Raw genomic sequence first — 19,257 nt, 5'->3', positions numbered from 1 at the left:
TCCATTTTATTCGTAGTTTGTTTCTGGGTTTTTTTAAAATTAGGTCACAAATCTGGTACAGACAGTTAAAACTGTTTATCACTTTGATAATCAGAAGCCTCTGGTATAACACAATCTTCATGAAAACGTAAAACAGAATACATGGTAATAATCTCTTTGAAAGCAATGGTTGCAAACATCCATGTTTCTAAGAAAATATAACTTTACATATATATTTTAAGCAAGCTGTACCTCTTACATAAATTCAGACAATAGAAGGAGTGTGCAATCATAAAGCTTATTTTATGGAAAAAAATGAAAATTATTATTATTATGACCTAAATGATTTTAAGTAATTAGAGTCCTCTTGGATTGAATACAGAGTATAAAGATATTTTCCTTAATTTACAACCTTCCTGGTCAAAAAGAGCTGGAAAGTTGGTCAGTAAGCAGCATTGATACTACCAAGTAAGTTTAACCTAAATTCTTTAGGTAGAAATTGTAAAGTGTTCCAATTCCAGCTACCTTAGTTAACTGAGTGAGAACAGTCTTCAGTTTTTAAATGAAGACTGTTTAAGGAATTGAGCTTTTTACTTAGTTTTTGTGTGAGGGTCATTTTTTAAATCAGGTTTAGAGATTATTTCATGAACTCTAAACATTCTAGTTCCTTAGTTTTCTCAAAGAAAGAGAACTTCAGCAGTAGCAGGATGGACTGTCCCACACAAATGCCAGTAGGGGGTAATGCTCTGAATAAGTCAAAAGGCCTCCTAGTGTATCAAATAGGAGACAATTCAAACCAGAATGAATCAATGCACACTCCTCCTAGAAGGCTCCTCTGTTTAGAAACTGGAATGAGGATTACCAACACATTTTATACAAACACTCTGGTGTGCCATCCTGTAATGGGGGTGCTTAGTTATCACCCGTGGCATGAGATTAATGAGCTATTAATTCAACTTCAGCTTTCTGTGGAGCCACTAAGGCCATGCAGCTCCTTTTCCAAAAGACATAGAGATAAAAGACAAAGAAGGTAGAGGACTCTGAAAATTTTCTCTGATTTAATTTTCTCTGAAAAGTTAAATTCTACATAATAGTGAGAATGTTTGCTGAAAGAAAACTGACAAGTAAAACTGAGTTAAGCGACAGATGTTCAAGATAAATTGTACTGAAAATACAATAACAAATTTTGGCCTGATAACCCTCATGCTGTCTTATAGCAAAACACTAAAATACATGCAACAGAGAAACTGGTGACATGAGGACTTCTTCTCCAGATTTCCTGGGGGGGCTGGCTGGTGGGGGGAATGGAGAATATACTGTTTTCTTCTGTTTGCTTTCATAATGAATTATTCTTGCTTATAAATGACTTTCCCAAATTTTCCCAGTCATTTCTGATGAGAAATCATTCTTCAGTAGGAGGAGACCAGGTAAACTTACATGAAGGACATCAGGTGTCTTTTGAGTTCCTTCTGTCAGCTAGAGGAGCCATCAAATAGGTTCCGTAAAATTAACTCCATAACTAAAAAGGCTGGTAGAATTGGAACAGGAGTAATCTGTCATTAGTATACTTGTAATAAAATAAAGCTTGTTCCGAAACCACAAGGGCTGGTGAGAAGAGCAGAGCCTGTATAAAAGCAACTGGGTTCTCTAGAAAATGGATCTAGTATACAGAATGTGAGAATATACAGAACTCTCACTCAAGTTATAAAAATAGACATGGTTCTTGGACAAAAAGCAAATGAGTAGAAAAGAATTCTCCAAACATGAACTTAAAGACACATCTATATAAAACAACAAAACGTCATCTCAGAGCTCCGATCAGTCGTCTGTTGAAATGGCTGAAAAGGGGAGATGAACTAGAGACAGACAGGTCAAGAACCCACAGCTGATCTGTCTGACTCTTCTGGTTGGCAGTGTACACTGGTGATCACAGGCAGAGAGACTGATATATCTGATTGGTTGATGGTGCTTGGTGAATGAATGAGAAAACTCAAGATACAAAGTAATCTCTGAAAGTTTAAATCTTAGCTTCTACACTTGACAGTGTTGAACATGAGAAAGGATTCTAGGTGTTATCACCCAGAATCAACCCTGCCATTCACAACTCATGCTCCATGCCCCCATGGTTTCTTTTGTGGCCAAAGGATCAGCCTAGACTAAATATATAATAGAAAATAACTCTGGCCTTGAAATGAAGAGGGGTAGACCAGTAACTCATGCTCAGTACTTATAAATCACAAATACTGAAGCTAATGGTCTGTTTCCTTTTGACTGCAAAGGAGATGCCATGAGCTAAAGAAAGTCATGAGAGAAAGAAAGTCAAGAAGACATGGGTAGCAGCACCTTTCCATACCCGCCTGGATTTGAAAGGAGACTTTCACTCCTTATTCCTTTCAAACACAAAGTTCATCAGCTGGAAGGGGAAAAAATGGCTCTAAAGTTAAAGAGTCCCCAGAGAAAATGAGCAGTACATGAAATATGCCCTCTGTGGGCTAAAGGACAAGTTGCAAAACCAGTTAAGACACAAGAGGCAGCCCAAGGTCTTACTTAATTATGGTTTTAGCGTAGTATATAGCACAATATGGGCAGCCCTTTTTCAATCCATTCAACAATTCAGCACCATCCATGTCCAGTCCAAAAAATTCCTGAAGAGTGGGCTTTCATCTTTGGTACCACCTTACGAGTTATTCTTGGTTTGCAATAGCTGCAAAGAAGCAAAAAAGCTGGTACCTTCACCTTGTCTGTGAGTACAAATGCTGGTACTCTGCTGCAACCACTGAGGCCAATTAAAATAATACTGTAACACACAGGAGTGATACATCCAGTTCCCAGGTTCCAGATAATAGCAGCCATGCCCATAAAGGAGTGGGATCATCCATCCCCATTGGTTAAGGCCTTCGGTTTGTTGTCCTCAGAGTAGAATAAAACACTGTGTTCCCACGGACAAGGAACTCCACAAGAACCCATGGTCTACTTTTGGACAGGGACTTTAAGTACCACACGTGCCAGGCACAGAAATAGGACTGGCCTATAGCTGTCACACTTGGAGAAGCTTCTGTTTTGGCAGCACAAACTAAAAACTTCTTAGTGTATTCTGGTTTTAGTCTTCTCTCCTGAGTGAAGCAGCCAGGGACTGCCAAGTTCCACAAGCCCTCGATCTAATAGTCAGCATTAATTCTCTCCATGGTCTTCTTCCACCCAGGCTACAATTTTCCCTTCCCATCCAGGGATGGCATCGTCATCATGGAAAACCTGGAGAAAGAAAAAAAGCCACCATGAAAAAATTGTAAGACAGGGAGTCTCACTAAACATCTGTGGTTGAAAAAGAAGATCTCAGACATAAAGGATAAAAAAGTATAGAGGAAAGCCTTGAGTTAGAGCCTATGTCCCTTTGGTTTTGTCCCTAAAGTTATAACTGGTTAAAAAATATATATACAGTTGACCCTTGAACAACACAGCGGTTAGAGACACTGCCCACCCCCCTCCCTGCCCTGGCCCTGTGCAGTCAGAAATCCACATATAACTTCACGGTTGGCCCTCCATATCCACAGTTCTGCATCCTCAGATTCAACCAGCTGCTGATTGTGTAATACTGTAGTAGGTATTTATTGAAAAGCATCTGTATATAAGTGGATCCATGCAGTTCAACCTCATACTGTTCAAAGGTCAACACTGTATGTGTGTATATATACATATGCCTTATATATCCTTAGTTCCGCATCTATGAAATGGTAAACGCATCCCTCTAGTACTGCTTTGCTCATAGAGATTTATAAGAATTAATAAATTACTAACCATAGAGCACTCTGGGCTTCTCAAAAGAAAGCAGTACTATAAGCATTTAAAAAATGAGAAAGGGGAAAATTTTGGCCCGAAGCATTGTAAAGAAAGGGTTAGAACGAAGACAAATCTTAACATGTGTGCATGCAGTTCTTTTCACTCATTTGTTCAATTCATTTCCTAAGCCACTAATAAATAGAAAGGGTTATTAAAACATTTCAGTGAGAAAATCTTTTTTTTTTTTTCGGCTGCACCACGCAGCGTGCAGGATTTTAGTTCCCCGACCAGGGATTGAACCTGTGGCCCCTGCAGTGGAAGTGAGGAGTCTTAACAACTGGACCGCCAAGAAAATCCAGGAAATCTTTACAAAACAAAGTATTGGCTTTTCCAACCTTTTTCATTCTGTAACCACTATGAGAGCATTCGTAATACGTCATGACTCAGAACTCTCTTTCAAAAAAAAAAAAAAAGAAAAGGTCTGTTTTTGGCAGATATATTACAAAGAGAAGTATAAGCTAAGAAAATAGCCAAGGAGTTGAGAATAAGCATAGATGACTTTGCAGAATTTCCTCATTTTCATTATATGAGAAACTACCACCACAATATACAGTTTCATATATTCATGCCAGGTTGTTTATTTTGCTCTACATAGGAAGCAGAAAGTTTTCTAAGGTTTGGTTACAGATAGAAAAGAGACTCGAAAGCCAAGCATTTGTTCAATGTAGGTTCTTTATTTTCCCTAACAAAACTTTTTCCTTTTTAAAATAAAAATTCTATCCAAGTTTGATTAGAGTGATTAAGACCTTGAACTAAAGAAGCTATCAGCTTCTTGGGCCATTCCCTGAACCTTCTCAGTCTAGAGTAATCAACTGGTCGGAGGCACTGGGAAACTCCTCTGACCTGGTTAGGGAACTGAGGTACTTCTGGGTACTAGTCCTTGAGTAGAAGTCTTTGAGGTTCAAGAACAACCAGCAATACCACCCAGACTCCCTGTGGATTCTGTACCTCCTCCTTGACAGTGCCAAACTCAGGATCCAGTGCTTTGAAGTGATACCGATGATTTCCCTCCCGGTCAATAGCTGCTTTAAAATCCTTCAGTGTCACCTCCCCCAACCTGCAACAAAAAGAGAGAACACTAAAATAGACTCTTTATCAGTAGGTTGGAAAGATAAGATGTCAGCTTTAAATCCAGGCCCCTGCCAAAGTCTCTGGAGGCAGAAACAATGTGGCCTTGTTAGGTCACCACCCTTGATAACCCAGATGATTCTGAAACAGCAGAAGTTAGGGAGCCAGTCACTATTAGGGAATGAAAATGGCATTACAAATGGGTTGATCTGAGAATTTAAAATAGATTTATTGCTTTGGCAGCAGCCAAATTACTTTTTTTCTGTTTTACTCTGAAAATAAGACACAAAGTCTCTGAAATCTAATTTGTTAAACTATCAATATGTCTAAGTTCTCTTGATTTCCTTATTTGCAACAATTCCATTTCTATAGGCTGGTAGAATTAAATCAAGTATCACCATCTTTACTTCAGAAAACTCCCCTCTAACAAAAACCAAACAGACTCTTTAGGAAAGGGAAATCTTATCACCTCTCTCAGCAGTTGGTTCCAGAGTTTAAAAATCTTTATTTCAAAGCCATTTACCTTAGAAGGGAGTATATTAATTGAGTGTTTAAAGGTTTTTAACATGAATTCTCTATAGGTTAGCTGCAGTCATCAAATAGTAACAAAGATCAATGAGTAATAAGTAGCCCTGGAATGCCAGGCTGTAATCCAAAGCTATCAGCAGAAGCTATTTTGAACACTTAAAAAATTGCTTTCCTAACTTGGAGCATCTTTGCATATCAGGATTGGAAGCACTATTATTGTGTCTGTACCTTGTAATGCCACTGGTTAGTGGTGAAACTAGAACTTGAATCTCTATCTCCTGTGCCCTTCTCACTACACTGCTTCTCAAACACCTTACAGCTGGTTAGATGGGCAGTAACTAATGATTCTGCCTTCCTGTCCTTTTTAAAGGAGAAATAATGATCCCAGAATCTCACCTCTTTGGTATATTGACCATGAAGGGCGTAAGTGACCGGTCAGTGAAATAGAGCACCTTCGTGCAGGCGCTGCTGACAGTTGGAGAGCTCTGTGAGTGAGACAACTCTGCAATCAGAGAGAGACTTTGTGGTCAGAACATTCAATTTGCTTCCAACAACCCATCATTTCTAGTTAGTCAAAATGTCCCAGGAGAATGAAGCTGCCTGAGGTCATAGCACAGTTCACACTCTTGCCAAACACCTTGTCCACAGGGTGTGTGACCCACAGGAAGTCACCACTGGGGCCACTAAGACAAGAGGTGCTTCGGACATGGATGCTATCACAAGGACCATCATTTCTCACCCGTCACAGGTGATTCTAACAGGGGAACAGCAACTGTTCTGACAGGCACTGTTGCCAAGAGTCAAAAGAGGTCAGAGAAGCCAGGCGAGATTTCAGCTAGGGCAGAATAGACACACAGCAGGAGCTGCAGACACTGCCAGCATTTAGACTGCGGAGGTCAGTGGTAGAGAATGCACATGAACTTCATGAAAAGACAAATGATTAGGAACAAGAAACACAGAAGCAAAGTAACCGTAGAAACTCAGATTCCAAGGGGCCTTATATTTCCAGTCTAAAAGGCAAAAAGTCTACTTTTATCCCTTAGCTACATAGGATCTATATGTGTTGGTCCCCGTGGTTTTTTTTTTTTTAATAAATTTATTTATTTTTGGCTGCGTTGGGTCTTCATTGCTGCGTGCAGGCTTTCTCTAGTTGCGGTGAGCGGGGGCTACTCTGTGTTGCCACGCGTAGGCATCTCATTGGAATGGCTTCTCTTGTTGCGGAGCACGGGCTCTAGGCTCGCGGGCTCAGTAGTTGTGGTTCACAGGCTCTAGAGCACAGTCTCAGTAGTTGTGGCGCCCGGGCTTAGTTGCTCTGCAGCATCCGGGATCTTCCCCAACCAGGACTCAAACCCGTGTCCCCTGCACTGGCAGGCGGATTCTTCACCACTGCGCTACCAAGGAAGCCCGGTCCCCGGGGTTTTTAACTTAAATTTCTTAATCCATATCTTGTCTCTATTCTTTGTATAGGTACTTATGGAAAAATTTAATCAATGAGTTATTTGTGATTATGACTTTAAGAGAATAGAAGAAAAGACCAATTAAAAACTTTTATCACAAGGACCAAAAATAATTAAACTTTTATTAAAATAACTCCTGCAATTCCAGCTACACGTTTTCTTCATTTATTCTAGGCATTTATCCCAATCAAACAGGCAGCCACCAGAGAGCAGTTCTAGGAAGGGGTTTTTTGGTTTTTGTTTTTGATTTTTTGGCCGCACAGTGCGGCTTGTGGGATCTTAGTTCCCCAACCAGGGATCAAAACAGGGCCCTCGGCATTGAAAGCATGGAGTCTTAACCACTGGACCACGAGAGAACTCCCTAGGAAGGGGTTTAAAATAAGGAAGTAGGAGGGATGAATAATACACGAGAGAAAGACAAGGGAACATTCTCTCTTTGCACAGCAATCAGTTTTCAGAATTTTTTTCAAAGAATGCCAATTATTGAAACCTACATGCCACGATGTTCCTTTGTCTCCATCACCTAGAACAGGGCCTGGCACACACTGGCTTTTTAATAAAATAAAATATTCACTCTTATCATTAAATTTATGATGGATCCTTTCACTCATTCATTCAACAAACATTTATTGAGCACTTACCATGCACTAGATTTTGAGAATATAAAATTAATTATATGCCTCTGACCTCAAAGATTTCACAGTCCAATATAGATGACAGGTATGATAATAAATAATTACAATACACTAAAATCAGATTGGTACAAACTGCACAAGAAGACTGAAGATGAAGTAGTTAATTCTACCTGGAAGAGGTCAGAAAGGTCCCATAGTTGGAGAATTGTTAAGCAAAGCACCTAAAAAATATATCAGATATAGAAGTTGGAAAGGGCATTCCCAGAATGAAGGATACTTGTAAAGGCATGAAAAGGGATGGATCATGTATTTATAAAACTGAAACTCAACTAGGAAGGCTGGAGTGTAAGTAATACATTGGGAAGTAATGGAAGATGAGGATAATAAAGCGGGGCCCAGATCACAAAGGACTCTGCCAGGCTAAGATGTTTAGATATTAGTCTTAAGCTCTGGGGAGATATTCAAAGGAAGTGATACGATCAGACTGGCATTTTAGAAAGGTCAGTCTAGCAGCAAGTATGGGTCTAGTATGGGTTGGATGGGAGAAATTCTGGAAACAGTGATCCCATTAAGAGGCAATTAAAATAATCTGAAAGATGAGGAAGGGTAAGATATAGCCCTGGAGCTAGAGAAGGGATGGATTTAAGAGAACTTTAGAAGGTAAAAGTCTTAGTACTTTGGATATAGTTGAACATCAAGGATAAAAGGGAAAGGGAAAAATAACTAAGATTTATAATCTAGGAAAACAGATGCATGGTAGTTACCAGTACCTAAGCTAGGGGAACAGAAGTATCATACATTTAAAATGTTTACTGGGTGCCTATTATGTATCAAGTACTAGAGATACAAAGATAAACTAGGTACAATTCCCACCCATTAAGGAGCTCAAAGTCTAGTGGGGTAAAATAGCAAAACAGTTATAATATAATAAAATAAAACATGAAAATAATATTGCTATGGACTCAGTTGTGTCCTCCCCACATTCATATGTTGAAGCCCTAGACTCCCATGTGACTGTATTACAGATAGGGCCTTTAAAGAGGGATTAAAGTTAAATGAGGTTATAAGAGTGGAGCCCTGATCCCATAGAACTGGCGCCCTTGTAAGAAGAGGAAGAGACACCAGAGCACTCTCTCTCCACCACGTGAAGACACAGCAGGTAGGCAGCCATCTGCAAGCCAAGAAGAAAGCCCTCCTTCAGCAGAACCTGACCACACTGGCATCCTGATCTTGGGACTTCCAGCCTCCAGAACTGTGAGAAAATAAATTTCTGTTGTTTAAGTCACTCAGTCTATGGTATTTTGTTATGGCAGCCCAAGCTGACCGATAAAATGTTACGTACACATTTTAGGTGAATTTGAAGGTAAGAGTATGTCAAATGCCACACAGAGGTCTAGTAGATAAAGACAGGTTTGGTAAACATGTCACTGATGACACTAGTGAGAGGAGTTTCAGGTTACTAATGAAGAAGGCTGAGTTGGATTGCACAGGCTTTTCGAGTAAAACAGAAAAAGATTAATGAGGGAAAAATAGTCTTACTCAACATTAACTCATGTGATAAAATGATAATTGCTGTTTCAGGGTGACAATACTATAAAAATCATATACAAAAACCTCAGCGAATAAACAACCCAGAAACATAGCCTTGCGTATACATGTGTGTGTAAATTTAATACATGATTTTAAAAGGCATCACAAATCAGTTTTAGCTTTTAAGTTTAGGTTTATGATCCATTTGGAGTTGATTTTTTATATAGGGTATGAGGTATGGGTCAATGCTCTTTTTCTGAATAATTTGTTGAAAAGCCTATCCTTTTGCCATCAAATAGTTTTTGCACTGTTGTTAAAAATCAACTGGCCAAATGTAAGTAAGTCTATTTCTGAACTTTCTACTCTGTTCCAATGACCTATGTGTCTATCCATTCACCTATACTGCACTGTCTTGATTACTCTAACTTTATAGTTAGTTTTGAAATCAGGTAGTGCAGCACTTCAACTACTTTATTTTTTCTTAACTTTTTTTTTTGAACTATTCTAGTTTCATCCATATAAATTTTAGTATCGGCTTGTTTATATCTACGAAAAGTCTGATAGGATTTTTATTGGAATTGCATGAAGCTATAGATCATTTGGGGAGAATGAACCATCTTCACAATGTTGAGCTATGTTTTCCCCATCAAACAAGGCTGCTTCTCAATTAATATGATGCTGATAAACAATAATTTTGTAAGTGGTAAAAAACTATGTAATAAAAACCAGATTATTTTTAAAATCTATCATCTCCCTTGTTTCTATTTGTTCCATGTTTTTTGTTCCTTTTCTCTTTTATCCTCTTTTTCTCCCCGCTTTTGGAGTGTGTATGTGTGTATGTGTATATATGTATATATATGTATATATGTATGTGTACATGTATATATTTTGGTATTGTCTTCAAAGCCCAGTGTGTTTAGATTCTCAGTTTGAATACACCATTTCAACATGGAAACTATATTTTAAATAGTGAGATATTTTACTTCTTTTGCTATTGGATTGGGTATTTTTACAATTCCTTTTTATCTCCCCTATTAATTTTGTTATTTAATTCTTTAAAAATTTAGTGGTCGCTCTTGGATTTAAATACACATCTTTAATTAGTCAGTCAGCTTTCAAATGATATTTACTGCATCACATGTAATGTAAGAACTACAGAAGTGACAACAGTAGAGTCCTAATTCCTCCGTCCCAATCTCTGTATTATTGTCATACATTTTACTTTTACATATGGCATAAACCAGTAATACATCAATACATTTTTTGCTTTAAACAGCCTGTTATCTCTTAGAGCAATTAAAAATAAGTGGGGGAAGGTCTTTTATATTTACTTTCATTTTAACCACTTTTTTTGCATCTCCCAGTTTCTTTCATATCATACTCTTCCTGTCTGATGAAATTACTTTAACATTTCCTGCCGTGCAAGTCTGCTTGTTATGAATTCTCTTGGTTTTGTGTAAAAATATATATATATACTCTCTACCTACAGAATTCTAGCTTTTTATAGAATTCTAGATTTTTTTCTTTCAGTGCTTTAAAAATATCCCCCCACTATCCTATAACCTGCAAGGTCTAATAAGAAATCTGTAATTCTCATCTTTGTTCTGTATGTAGTAATTTTCCCCCTCTTCAAGGGGGAAAAGATTTTCTCTTTTCTTTGATTTTCAGCAATTTGACTCTTTTGTTGTTTTTGCTATTCATACTTCTTGGAATGCTCAGCACTTCTTGGATCTGTAGTGTGATGTTTTTAAAGCATTTCTGGAAAAATAATTGGCCTTTATCTCTTCAAATACTTCTTCTGCCCTGTTCTATCTCTTCTTGTTCAGGGATTCTAATTACTTGTATCTTAGTCCATTTGATATCGTCCCACAGCTACTGGATGCTCTAGGTTGTTTGTTTTTTCCTCTCTCCTACTCTTTTTCTTTTTGTATTGCAGTTTGGGTAATTTCTATTGACCTATCTTCAAGTTCACTGATTCTTTCCTTAGCTGTGTTGAGTCTTCTGATGACCCTGATGAACTTGCTGAAGGCATACTTTTTTTTTTAAGTTAATTAATTTATTTATTTTTGGCTGCACTGGGTCTTCGTTGCTGCACGCAGGCTTTCTCTAGTTGTGGTGAGCGGGCGCTACTCTTCATTGCAGTGCACAAGCTTCTCATTGTGGCGGCTTCTGTTGTTGCAGAGCACAGGTTCTAGGCGAGTGGGCTTCAATAGTTGTGGCACACGGGCTCAGTTGTTGTGGCTCAGGGGCTCTAGAGCGCAGGCTCAGTAGTTGTGGCACATGGGCTTAGCTCCGCAGCATGCGGGATCTTCCCAGAGCAGGGCTCGAACCCGTGTCCCCTGCATTGGTAGGCATATTCTTAACCACTGCACCACCAGGGAAGTCCCTGAAGGCACTCTTCATCTTCGTAATATTTATTTTTATTTCTAACATTCCATTTGACTCCTTTTCATAATTTCCATATCTTTGCTAAAATTCCTCACCTGTACATGCATTATATTAACATTTTTACTTCAGCCATTAACACAGTTTTTAAAAATTCCTTTTCTGATGGTTTCAACATCCTAGTCATATCTGAGTCTACTCTTGAATAGACGCTTATTGACTCTTGACAGTAGCTTATATTTTTCTTGCTTCTGTGGATGCCTCATAATTTTTTATTGACTATCAGACATCATGTGTAAGACAGTAGAGACTAAGGTAAAAAAGGTTTATGTCTAGAAATGGGCACACTGCTTGTACTTCCCAGCCATTGGTGGGGACAGCTGAGCCAATCTAGTCAGGAATTGAGCTGGGATTGGGATTTTTGTTAAGGTTACTTTCAGCACACCATCACCTTCAAATTTCTCTAGGGTTATGTTTAGGAAGGTAGCTGGATTGCTGGAGGGTTTTTCCTCAATATTCCTGCTCCACCCTCAACTTTAGACTTTACTTGTGTGCCTGTGCATCAGAGTCAGTCTCTTCACACGTGTGCCCCTCCCACAGAGGCAGACTGCTATTGCTTCTTACACGGTACTTGCTCATCTGGTGGTGAGGGATAAGGGGGGCTTCTCTGTTGTCATGATCCAACCTCAGTCTTGAGGGTGGGGCTTTCTCAGTGATCCTACTCTTTCCCCAGTGGTAGGCAACCTCTAGTGATCTGAGCCCAATACAGTTTCCTGCCACTCCCCTGGGATAGAGAGTGCTTTCATCCTTTTTTCTTCCCCCTAGCTGAAATAGGTCTTCACCTTTACCTGGGAAAGTGAGGGAGGGGCAACAGAATTTGCTGCCCTTTCTTAGTGGCTTAAGACTTTTGTTCTTTAAGGGACAAAGGTCCAGATGGGGCTTCACATTTTTCCAGCAGTGACAGGTGCTCCCCTGCTCTGGGCCTCCACCACCAAAACAGGTTTTCTCTAGACTCTCTTCCCACAACAAATCTTTGTCATAAGCACCCAAATGGAAGTCGATGGAAGAGTCAGCAAGGAGGTGCAAACTATTCTTGCATTCATGGCCCCCAGGGTTCCTATAATCTCTGCAAAGCCTTTCACAATTCATTAAAATCTTAGCTGTGTGTATGGTGGTCCCATTTTCCTCCCATGCTCTGCCACAAGTGAACAAGTGCTGTAACCTATCTGTCCACTAAGGGACCTGTTTACATTTCTGGCTAGTTAGCTACCCTCTGATTTCATCTCTCTGATGGATTCAAGAAAGTTATGGTATTTTGGACTATTCAACCTTTTCTTTCTGTTAGCATAGGAACAAGGCTCCTTCCAGGTCTTTTTTAAAATTCACATTTTAAAAATTGAGGTAAAATTCACATAACACAAAACTCACCATTTAAAGTGTACAATTCAGTGGCATTTAGTACATTCACAGTGTGGTGTAATCACCACTATCTAGTTCCAGAACATTTTCATTATCCTTAAAAGAAATCTTGTACCCATTAAACAGTCACTCCCTTCCTAATCCTGACATCTGTCTAATCTACTCTACTTTCTGTCTCTATGGATTTGCCTGTTCTGGACATTTCATATAAAAGGATCCATCCAAATTGTGCCCTTTTGTGTCTGGCATCTTTCACTTAACATTTTCAAGGTTCATCCACGTTGTAGCAGGTATCAGTACTTCACTCCTTTTTATGGCTGAATAGTATTCCATTGTCTGCATATATAAGAAATTGTTTATCCACTCATCAACTGATGGACATTTGGCTTGCTTCCACCTTTTAGCTATTGTGAATAATTCTGCTATGAACATATATGTACAAGTTGTTTTTTTGAACACTTGCTTTTAATTCTTTTGGGTATATACATAGGAATGGAACTGCTAGGTCATATAGTAAATTCTATGTTTAACTCTTTGAAGAGCCACCAAAGTGTTTTCTATAGTGGCTGTACCATTTTACATCCCCACCAGCAATGTATAAGGGCTCCAATTTCTCCACATCCTTACCAACAATTGTTATTTTCCATTTTTTTGGAACCACCTAGTAGGCATGAAATGGTATCTCACTCTAGTTTTGGTTTGCATTTCCCTAATAACTAATGATTTTAAGCATATTTTCATGTGCTTATTGGTCAATTATTTATCTTCTTTAGGGAAATGTCTATTCAAGTCCTTTGCCCATTTGTTATCAGATTTTTCTGTCTTTTGTTATTAAGCTGTAAGAGTTCTTTATACATTGTTCATCCCAGGCCCTTATCAGATATTTGATTTTCAAATATTTTCTCCTATTCTGGTTGTCTTTTCACTTTCTTGTTAATGTCCTTTGATGCAAAATAGTTTTCAGTTTTGATGAAGTCCAATTTTTCTATTTTTTTCATGCTTTTGATGTCTAAGAATCCAAGGTCATGAATATTCCCCCCTGTGTTTTCTTCTGAGACTTTCATAGTTTTAACTCTTGTATTTAGGTCAATAATGCACTTTGAGTTAATTTTTGTACATGGTGTGAGGTAGGGGTCCAGCTCTATTCTTTTGCATGTGGATATCAGTTGTCCTGACACCATTTATTGAAGATACTATTTGCTGGTCAAATGATCATAGATATATGGGTTTTATCTGAACTCTCAATTCTATTCCACTAGTCTACTGTATTACTTTTAAAATAATTATTGTTGTTGTTTTTCCTTAAGAGTAAATGGCAAGACAGGAAGTGGGTTCAGAGAGAAGATTACTCTTTTAGGAGATCTGACTGTAGTGAAAAGGAGAAAGAGCATAGCCTTGCATATCTCACATGCCACACGCAACACCAGATTATTTGCATATAATATTGTACTTAATGCTCATAATCCTTTACGATTATCTCCATTACATAAATGTGAAAACTAAAATACAACATTAATTAATACTCTTGCCCATGATATACTCTGCTGATAGCTACAAGTGCATCGCAGATCTGTTTGATTCTATACTCCATCTTTTTTCCACTCTATTGTTTTGTGTCCAGTTTTGCACATGAGTTTGAAGTGCCTTTCAACCTACAGAGATACCCAGTTGGCATTCAAAAATATAGCCCTGAAGCTCAGAAAAGGTTTGGAGTTAGAGATGAAAGTTTAAGAATAATTGGCACATGAGGTGGATGGACCTAGAGCCTGTCATACAGAGTGAAGTAAGTCAGAAAGAGAAAGACAAATACCGTATGCTAACGCATATATATGGAATTTAAGAAAAAAAATGTCATGAAGAACCTAGGGGTAAGACAGGAATAAAGACACAGACCTACTAGAGAATGGACTTGAGGATATGGGGAGGGGGAAGGGTAAGCTGTGACAAAGCGAGAGAGAGGCATGAACATATATACACTACCAAACGTAAGCTAGATAGCTAGTGGGAAGCACACGCATAGCACAGGGAGATCAGCTCGGTGCTTTGTGACCGCCTGGAGGGGTGGGATAGGGAGGGTGGGAGGGAGGGAGACGCAAGAGGGAAGAGATATGGAAACATATGTATATGTATAACTGATTCACTTTGTTATAAAGCAGAAACTAACACACCATTGTAAAGCAATTATACTACAATAAAGATGTTAAAATAAAAAAAGAATAATTGGCACACAAGAGTAGCTGAAGCCATGGAAGTAGAAGGGATCACCTATAAAGAATATGAGACCTAAGTCTAGACCTTAGTGGAATCTCAGGGCACATTCAAGGGTTAGACAGAGAAGGAGAAGAAGAGGAGGTTGTATCTACTTCATGAGACTACAATCCAGTGAGGGCAAGTACCAAGTCCATCTTGTCCATCTCTATACCTCCAGTGCCTAACAAGGGTGTTACATAATGGATGCTCAGTAAATATCTGTTGAATGAATAACTGTTTGGTAGTGAAGTTAAAGGAGAAAAATGTTTCCAGAAGAAGACTATTCAAGAATAGTAAATGCTTTTGAAAAGTCTATGGAAGATAAGGTAACCACTTTGATTAGGCAACGAGAAAGTCAACAGTGATCCAAAAAAAAGAACACTAAGTGGAGTAACTGAGTCCAACTAGTCCAACTAGTGGTTTAAGAATTGAATGGGAGGTAAGGATGAAAAAAGAGCAATTGCAGACTACTCTTTCAAGAAGTTTGACATAGGGGAATAAGAGAAGTAAGCCAGTAGCTAGAGGGCTAGCAAGTTACACAAGTGTTTGTATTTCTAGATGAGAGACATTTCAGCTTATCTGTAAATATAGATATTAGATTAACACCCTAGTTTATAAGAAGCTCTGAATTTATTTGTAGTATTTTAAATAAGTAATTCATATACACAAGAGAATTATTCCAGGGAGGGAGAAATTTATTATACTTCTTAAAAAGAATTTCCAAATATTTAGCCTATGTACATTGGCAGTTTATACTAACCCAAAGGAAGTACTGAAGAGGATAACAATAAAATAAAAACCCTATCAAGAAAACAGAAATGACTGGGTCAAAACAATGCTAGAAAAAGAAACTGAAACAAATTTTGGTACTCACATAATCTGTTTCATTCCCAGTGTAAAGATCTCATTCAAGAGGAAAAGATACCTGGAGGCTTGAGAATGCTATCTTATCTACTCTACAAAAAATATTTTACCTTTCATATTTGTGCAAATGCTTTAAATGTTTTACTTTAGATTTTGTTTATTAATGTGGTTTTAAAAATTATATATTTAACATATAAATCTGATATGGTCGGCCTTTAACTATTTGGTTTTTATAAATTATTATTTAGATATTTTAAGATTAGGCCTGGGTAAACTATAAAAGGTAAGAAAACGTGAATGCTATTAGACCAAAAGGTAAGATACAAAGTAAAATAGAAATTACTAGGCAGGGTAGATTTCCAACCTGTCAGAATTAACAAGGCAAAAAGATGTAATGAGTGGGCACAGAGCAGGTTCAAACAAACGGAATGACCTATGCACTCAAAGTTTTAATGAAAGTCCACAAAGAAATTAAACTTCTTGCCTCTAGGAAGAACTGGAAATATTCTGTGCTATTTGGAACTTTAGGGTGATTTGTAAGTGTGTTTTTTTTTAATATATATTTTGCTTTGCTTGGTGTAACTATTTTGAGCTTGTACATTTCCAAAGATATTTTATTTAAGATATTTTAGCCTCTCTGAATCAGCAGCACCTTGCACGTGGCCAAATGGTACTCAGGTGGTGGTGATGATGATGTTATGGGTCTTCACAGTCCTAGAAATAACTCAATTCTAGTATTGCTACAGAAACAACATATTACAAGAGTGAAGTACTACAAGAAAAACTCTATCCCCAAAATATCAGTAGCATAATAAATACTAAGTTTCTGATCTAATATGCTAGGAGTCCTTACTAAGCAATAATGAGTACTTACTTGAATTAGGGGGCCAGGACTCCCGGTATTCACTACCTGCTTGAGTTCTGGGTGACTTGCCCCGAACCTGGGGAGCCACACAAAAATCACGAGAGTTATAATTAATGGGAGAATTCAACCAAGAAACTTAAATCCTAAAAGTGTACTTAAAATATATACTTTTCTACCACATCTTTTTCCACAGTATATAAAATTAGACATGTTTATTCTAACAATAAAAATGTACATTTATAAAAAGCTTTTTAGTTTCCAATGTTTTCCCCATATATTTCCCATATATAATGCCAAGTTCATTCGGGGGGAAGAGGACAGAGAATAGGCAGTAAAGGGACACCTGTGGGTCAAGAACCACAGTTCCTTAGACAGTTACACAGTTGCCAAGAGCAAGAGTTACCCGTGAACTCCCTCCCTGGACTGTCATATCATGATGAACAGTCAGCTCCCCAGAGAGGAAAACCAAAGAGAAAAGCAACTGTATATCTTAGCACTGCCTTCATCTACATTAAAATTGATAAGACCAAGCTTCTTTGGGGGAATAAGAGAAACACCACCGAAAGAGGGTTACCCTTCTGTCCTGTTTCCTCTGGGTCTCCATGGCGTGCAGGCGCTCCATGAGGCTGGAGATGCCCTGCTCCAAGCTGTCGATGGTGTGGTGCTGAGGGTCGTGGCCACTGAAGCTATTGCGCAGGCTGCGGAGGGCATCCCGAACAAGCTGCAGGTCACTGCTCTGTGGGCAAAAATGTGATGCTGCTGGCACGGCACGCTGCCATGTTATTAACCACATCCCAACTGCTGGGCTTAAGAAGATACAGGTGAGAGGTTTCCAGAAGAGATCTTTTATTTTTGAGGGAGGAGGTGTAAACTGTAGAAAAATTTCCTCCACAGATACAAGCCCACTGTTTGTCCACTAATTCTTAATTTTGGATAGCAAGTGCCTCACAACTTTACACACCCAACAGATGCAAGAATTGGGGAATGGGGATATGAAAGGCCTACTCCACTGGCGATGGCTAGGCTACTCTTCTGGTTTTGGCTGGAAGTGGCAAGTCTGTACTCAAATCCTAAGCACCTACCCCTCTGTGAGTGACTGAAGCAGCTCCTTTTCCTGCCACTGGAAGGAGAAAACCATTGCTTTGAGGGTTGTGACTGCTGCAGTGGGTCACCTATAGCGGGAAGAAGAAATGATGCTTCTATAATGGAGAATTCCAAAGTAAGATGTCCCACCTTATTTTTCCTCTTTACACTGGTCACCTCCTGACACAGTGCAGAAATTTTTTTCCCTTTTGTTCACTGCTATATCACCAATACTTGACACTCAGAAGGCACCGCTGAATGCAGAGTGAACAAAATGAAAACCTCGCCTGGAGGCCCCAACCTAGCCTCTGCCTGGCCCCTGGAGGGATCTCCTGCCTTTGCTTCAGTAATAGAAAAAAAAAAGAACAATGACTAGTATTTTTTGAGCCTAACTCTGTGCCAGGTGGATCTACCAGGACTGTGTCTAGTAACTTAATGGGTTATCTTATGTACACGTCATAATGTCAGAGAAGGCCACTGTCATTTTCCAGATGAACGTTATTTCTGAGGTTCAAAAGTGAAGCAAATGAAGGTACACAATGGTAAGAAAGTAATAAAGCTGGAATTTGAAACCAGACTTTCTTATCCCAGAACCCGCAGTTGTAAGTGCCTCGCCAAATCGCCTCCTGACAAACTGACCTGTGGTGTTGGTTCAGCCCTGAGTCGATAACAGAATCTCCCTCTCTGCCCTTGTAAACATGGGAGGTAGACCCCGAGTGGTAGGTTACCTCCTCTGCCTCTCTTTTCATACAGTGAGCCAGAAGGACGTCTTTGTGTTCCAGATCCACCTGCAAATCAGACACTCCATCAGAAAAGGACTTGTTCAGGTCAGAGGGGCAGGAAAGTCCGTGGCGGAACGTGTCCCCACCTGCTGGTAACTGGCCTCAGAGAGTTTCCGAAGTGCTTCCTCCAACTTGGCCTGGTACTGCTTCAGGAGGCGGTCCTTCTGCCCCAGTTCTTTCTGCAACAGAGACACAGCCTTCAGATGCACGGCAAAGCCAAGGACGTCCAACACTTCACCTGCTGTGATGCAGTTTCCACCTGAGGAAAGCAGAGCCTCAGAGGGAACAGCCCTTTCCTCAAGCTGCACGGCAAGACGTTATATACCATGGGAGCCTCACATGGAGCAAAGGATTCTGGGAAAGGGAAGGAGGATGGGAACTACCATTAGCAGGAGGACCACTGCATGCCATCCATGCTAGCTAGAGGTAAAGGTTAAGACTGAAGTGAAGTTTCCAGACTCCTAGTTCTGTGTTCTTGCTCCTAGCCATGCTATCTACCTTCAGGGTTAGTGGATCAAAGGAACTCAGAAAAGGATTTCCTTGCAGAAAGCAAGAATGAGAACAGAGTACTTAAG

The 19,257-nt window shown here is 39.2% G+C and overlaps 1 protein-coding gene across 5 annotated transcripts in view; it reads right to left on the bottom strand.

Moving 5' to 3' along the window:
- Positions 1-1,023: 1,023 nt before the first annotated feature.
- Positions 1,024-19,257, bottom strand: part of DIXDC1 (DIX domain containing 1) — a 73,243-nt gene continuing 55,009 nt past the window's right edge. For all 5 annotated transcript variants that reach the window (XM_060304036.1, XM_060304037.1, XM_030836860.3 and 2 more), the window contains 8 exons: positions 18,769-18,861; positions 18,629-18,688; positions 17,900-17,989; positions 17,392-17,553; positions 16,827-16,893; positions 5,809-5,914; positions 4,765-4,873; positions 1,024-3,231 (listed from right to left, as the gene is read on the bottom strand). In XM_060304036.1, coding sequence (XP_060160019.1) covers positions 3,151-3,231; positions 4,765-4,873; positions 5,809-5,914; positions 16,827-16,893; positions 17,392-17,553; positions 17,900-17,989; positions 18,629-18,688; positions 18,769-18,861 — 768 coding nt within the window. In that variant the 3' untranslated portion in view covers positions 1,024-3,150. The remainder of the gene's footprint in view (positions 3,232-4,764; positions 4,874-5,808; positions 5,915-16,826; positions 16,894-17,391; positions 17,554-17,899; positions 17,990-18,628; positions 18,689-18,768; positions 18,862-19,257) is intronic.

Source organism: Globicephala melas, chromosome 8, assembly GCF_963455315.2.
Source record: "Globicephala melas chromosome 8, mGloMel1.2, whole genome shotgun sequence".
NCBI lineage: Eukaryota > Metazoa > Chordata > Mammalia > Artiodactyla > Delphinidae > Globicephala > Globicephala melas.
The sequence above is the reverse complement of the archived record's forward strand: the minus strand, read 5'-3'. Positions and strand labels throughout refer to the sequence as shown.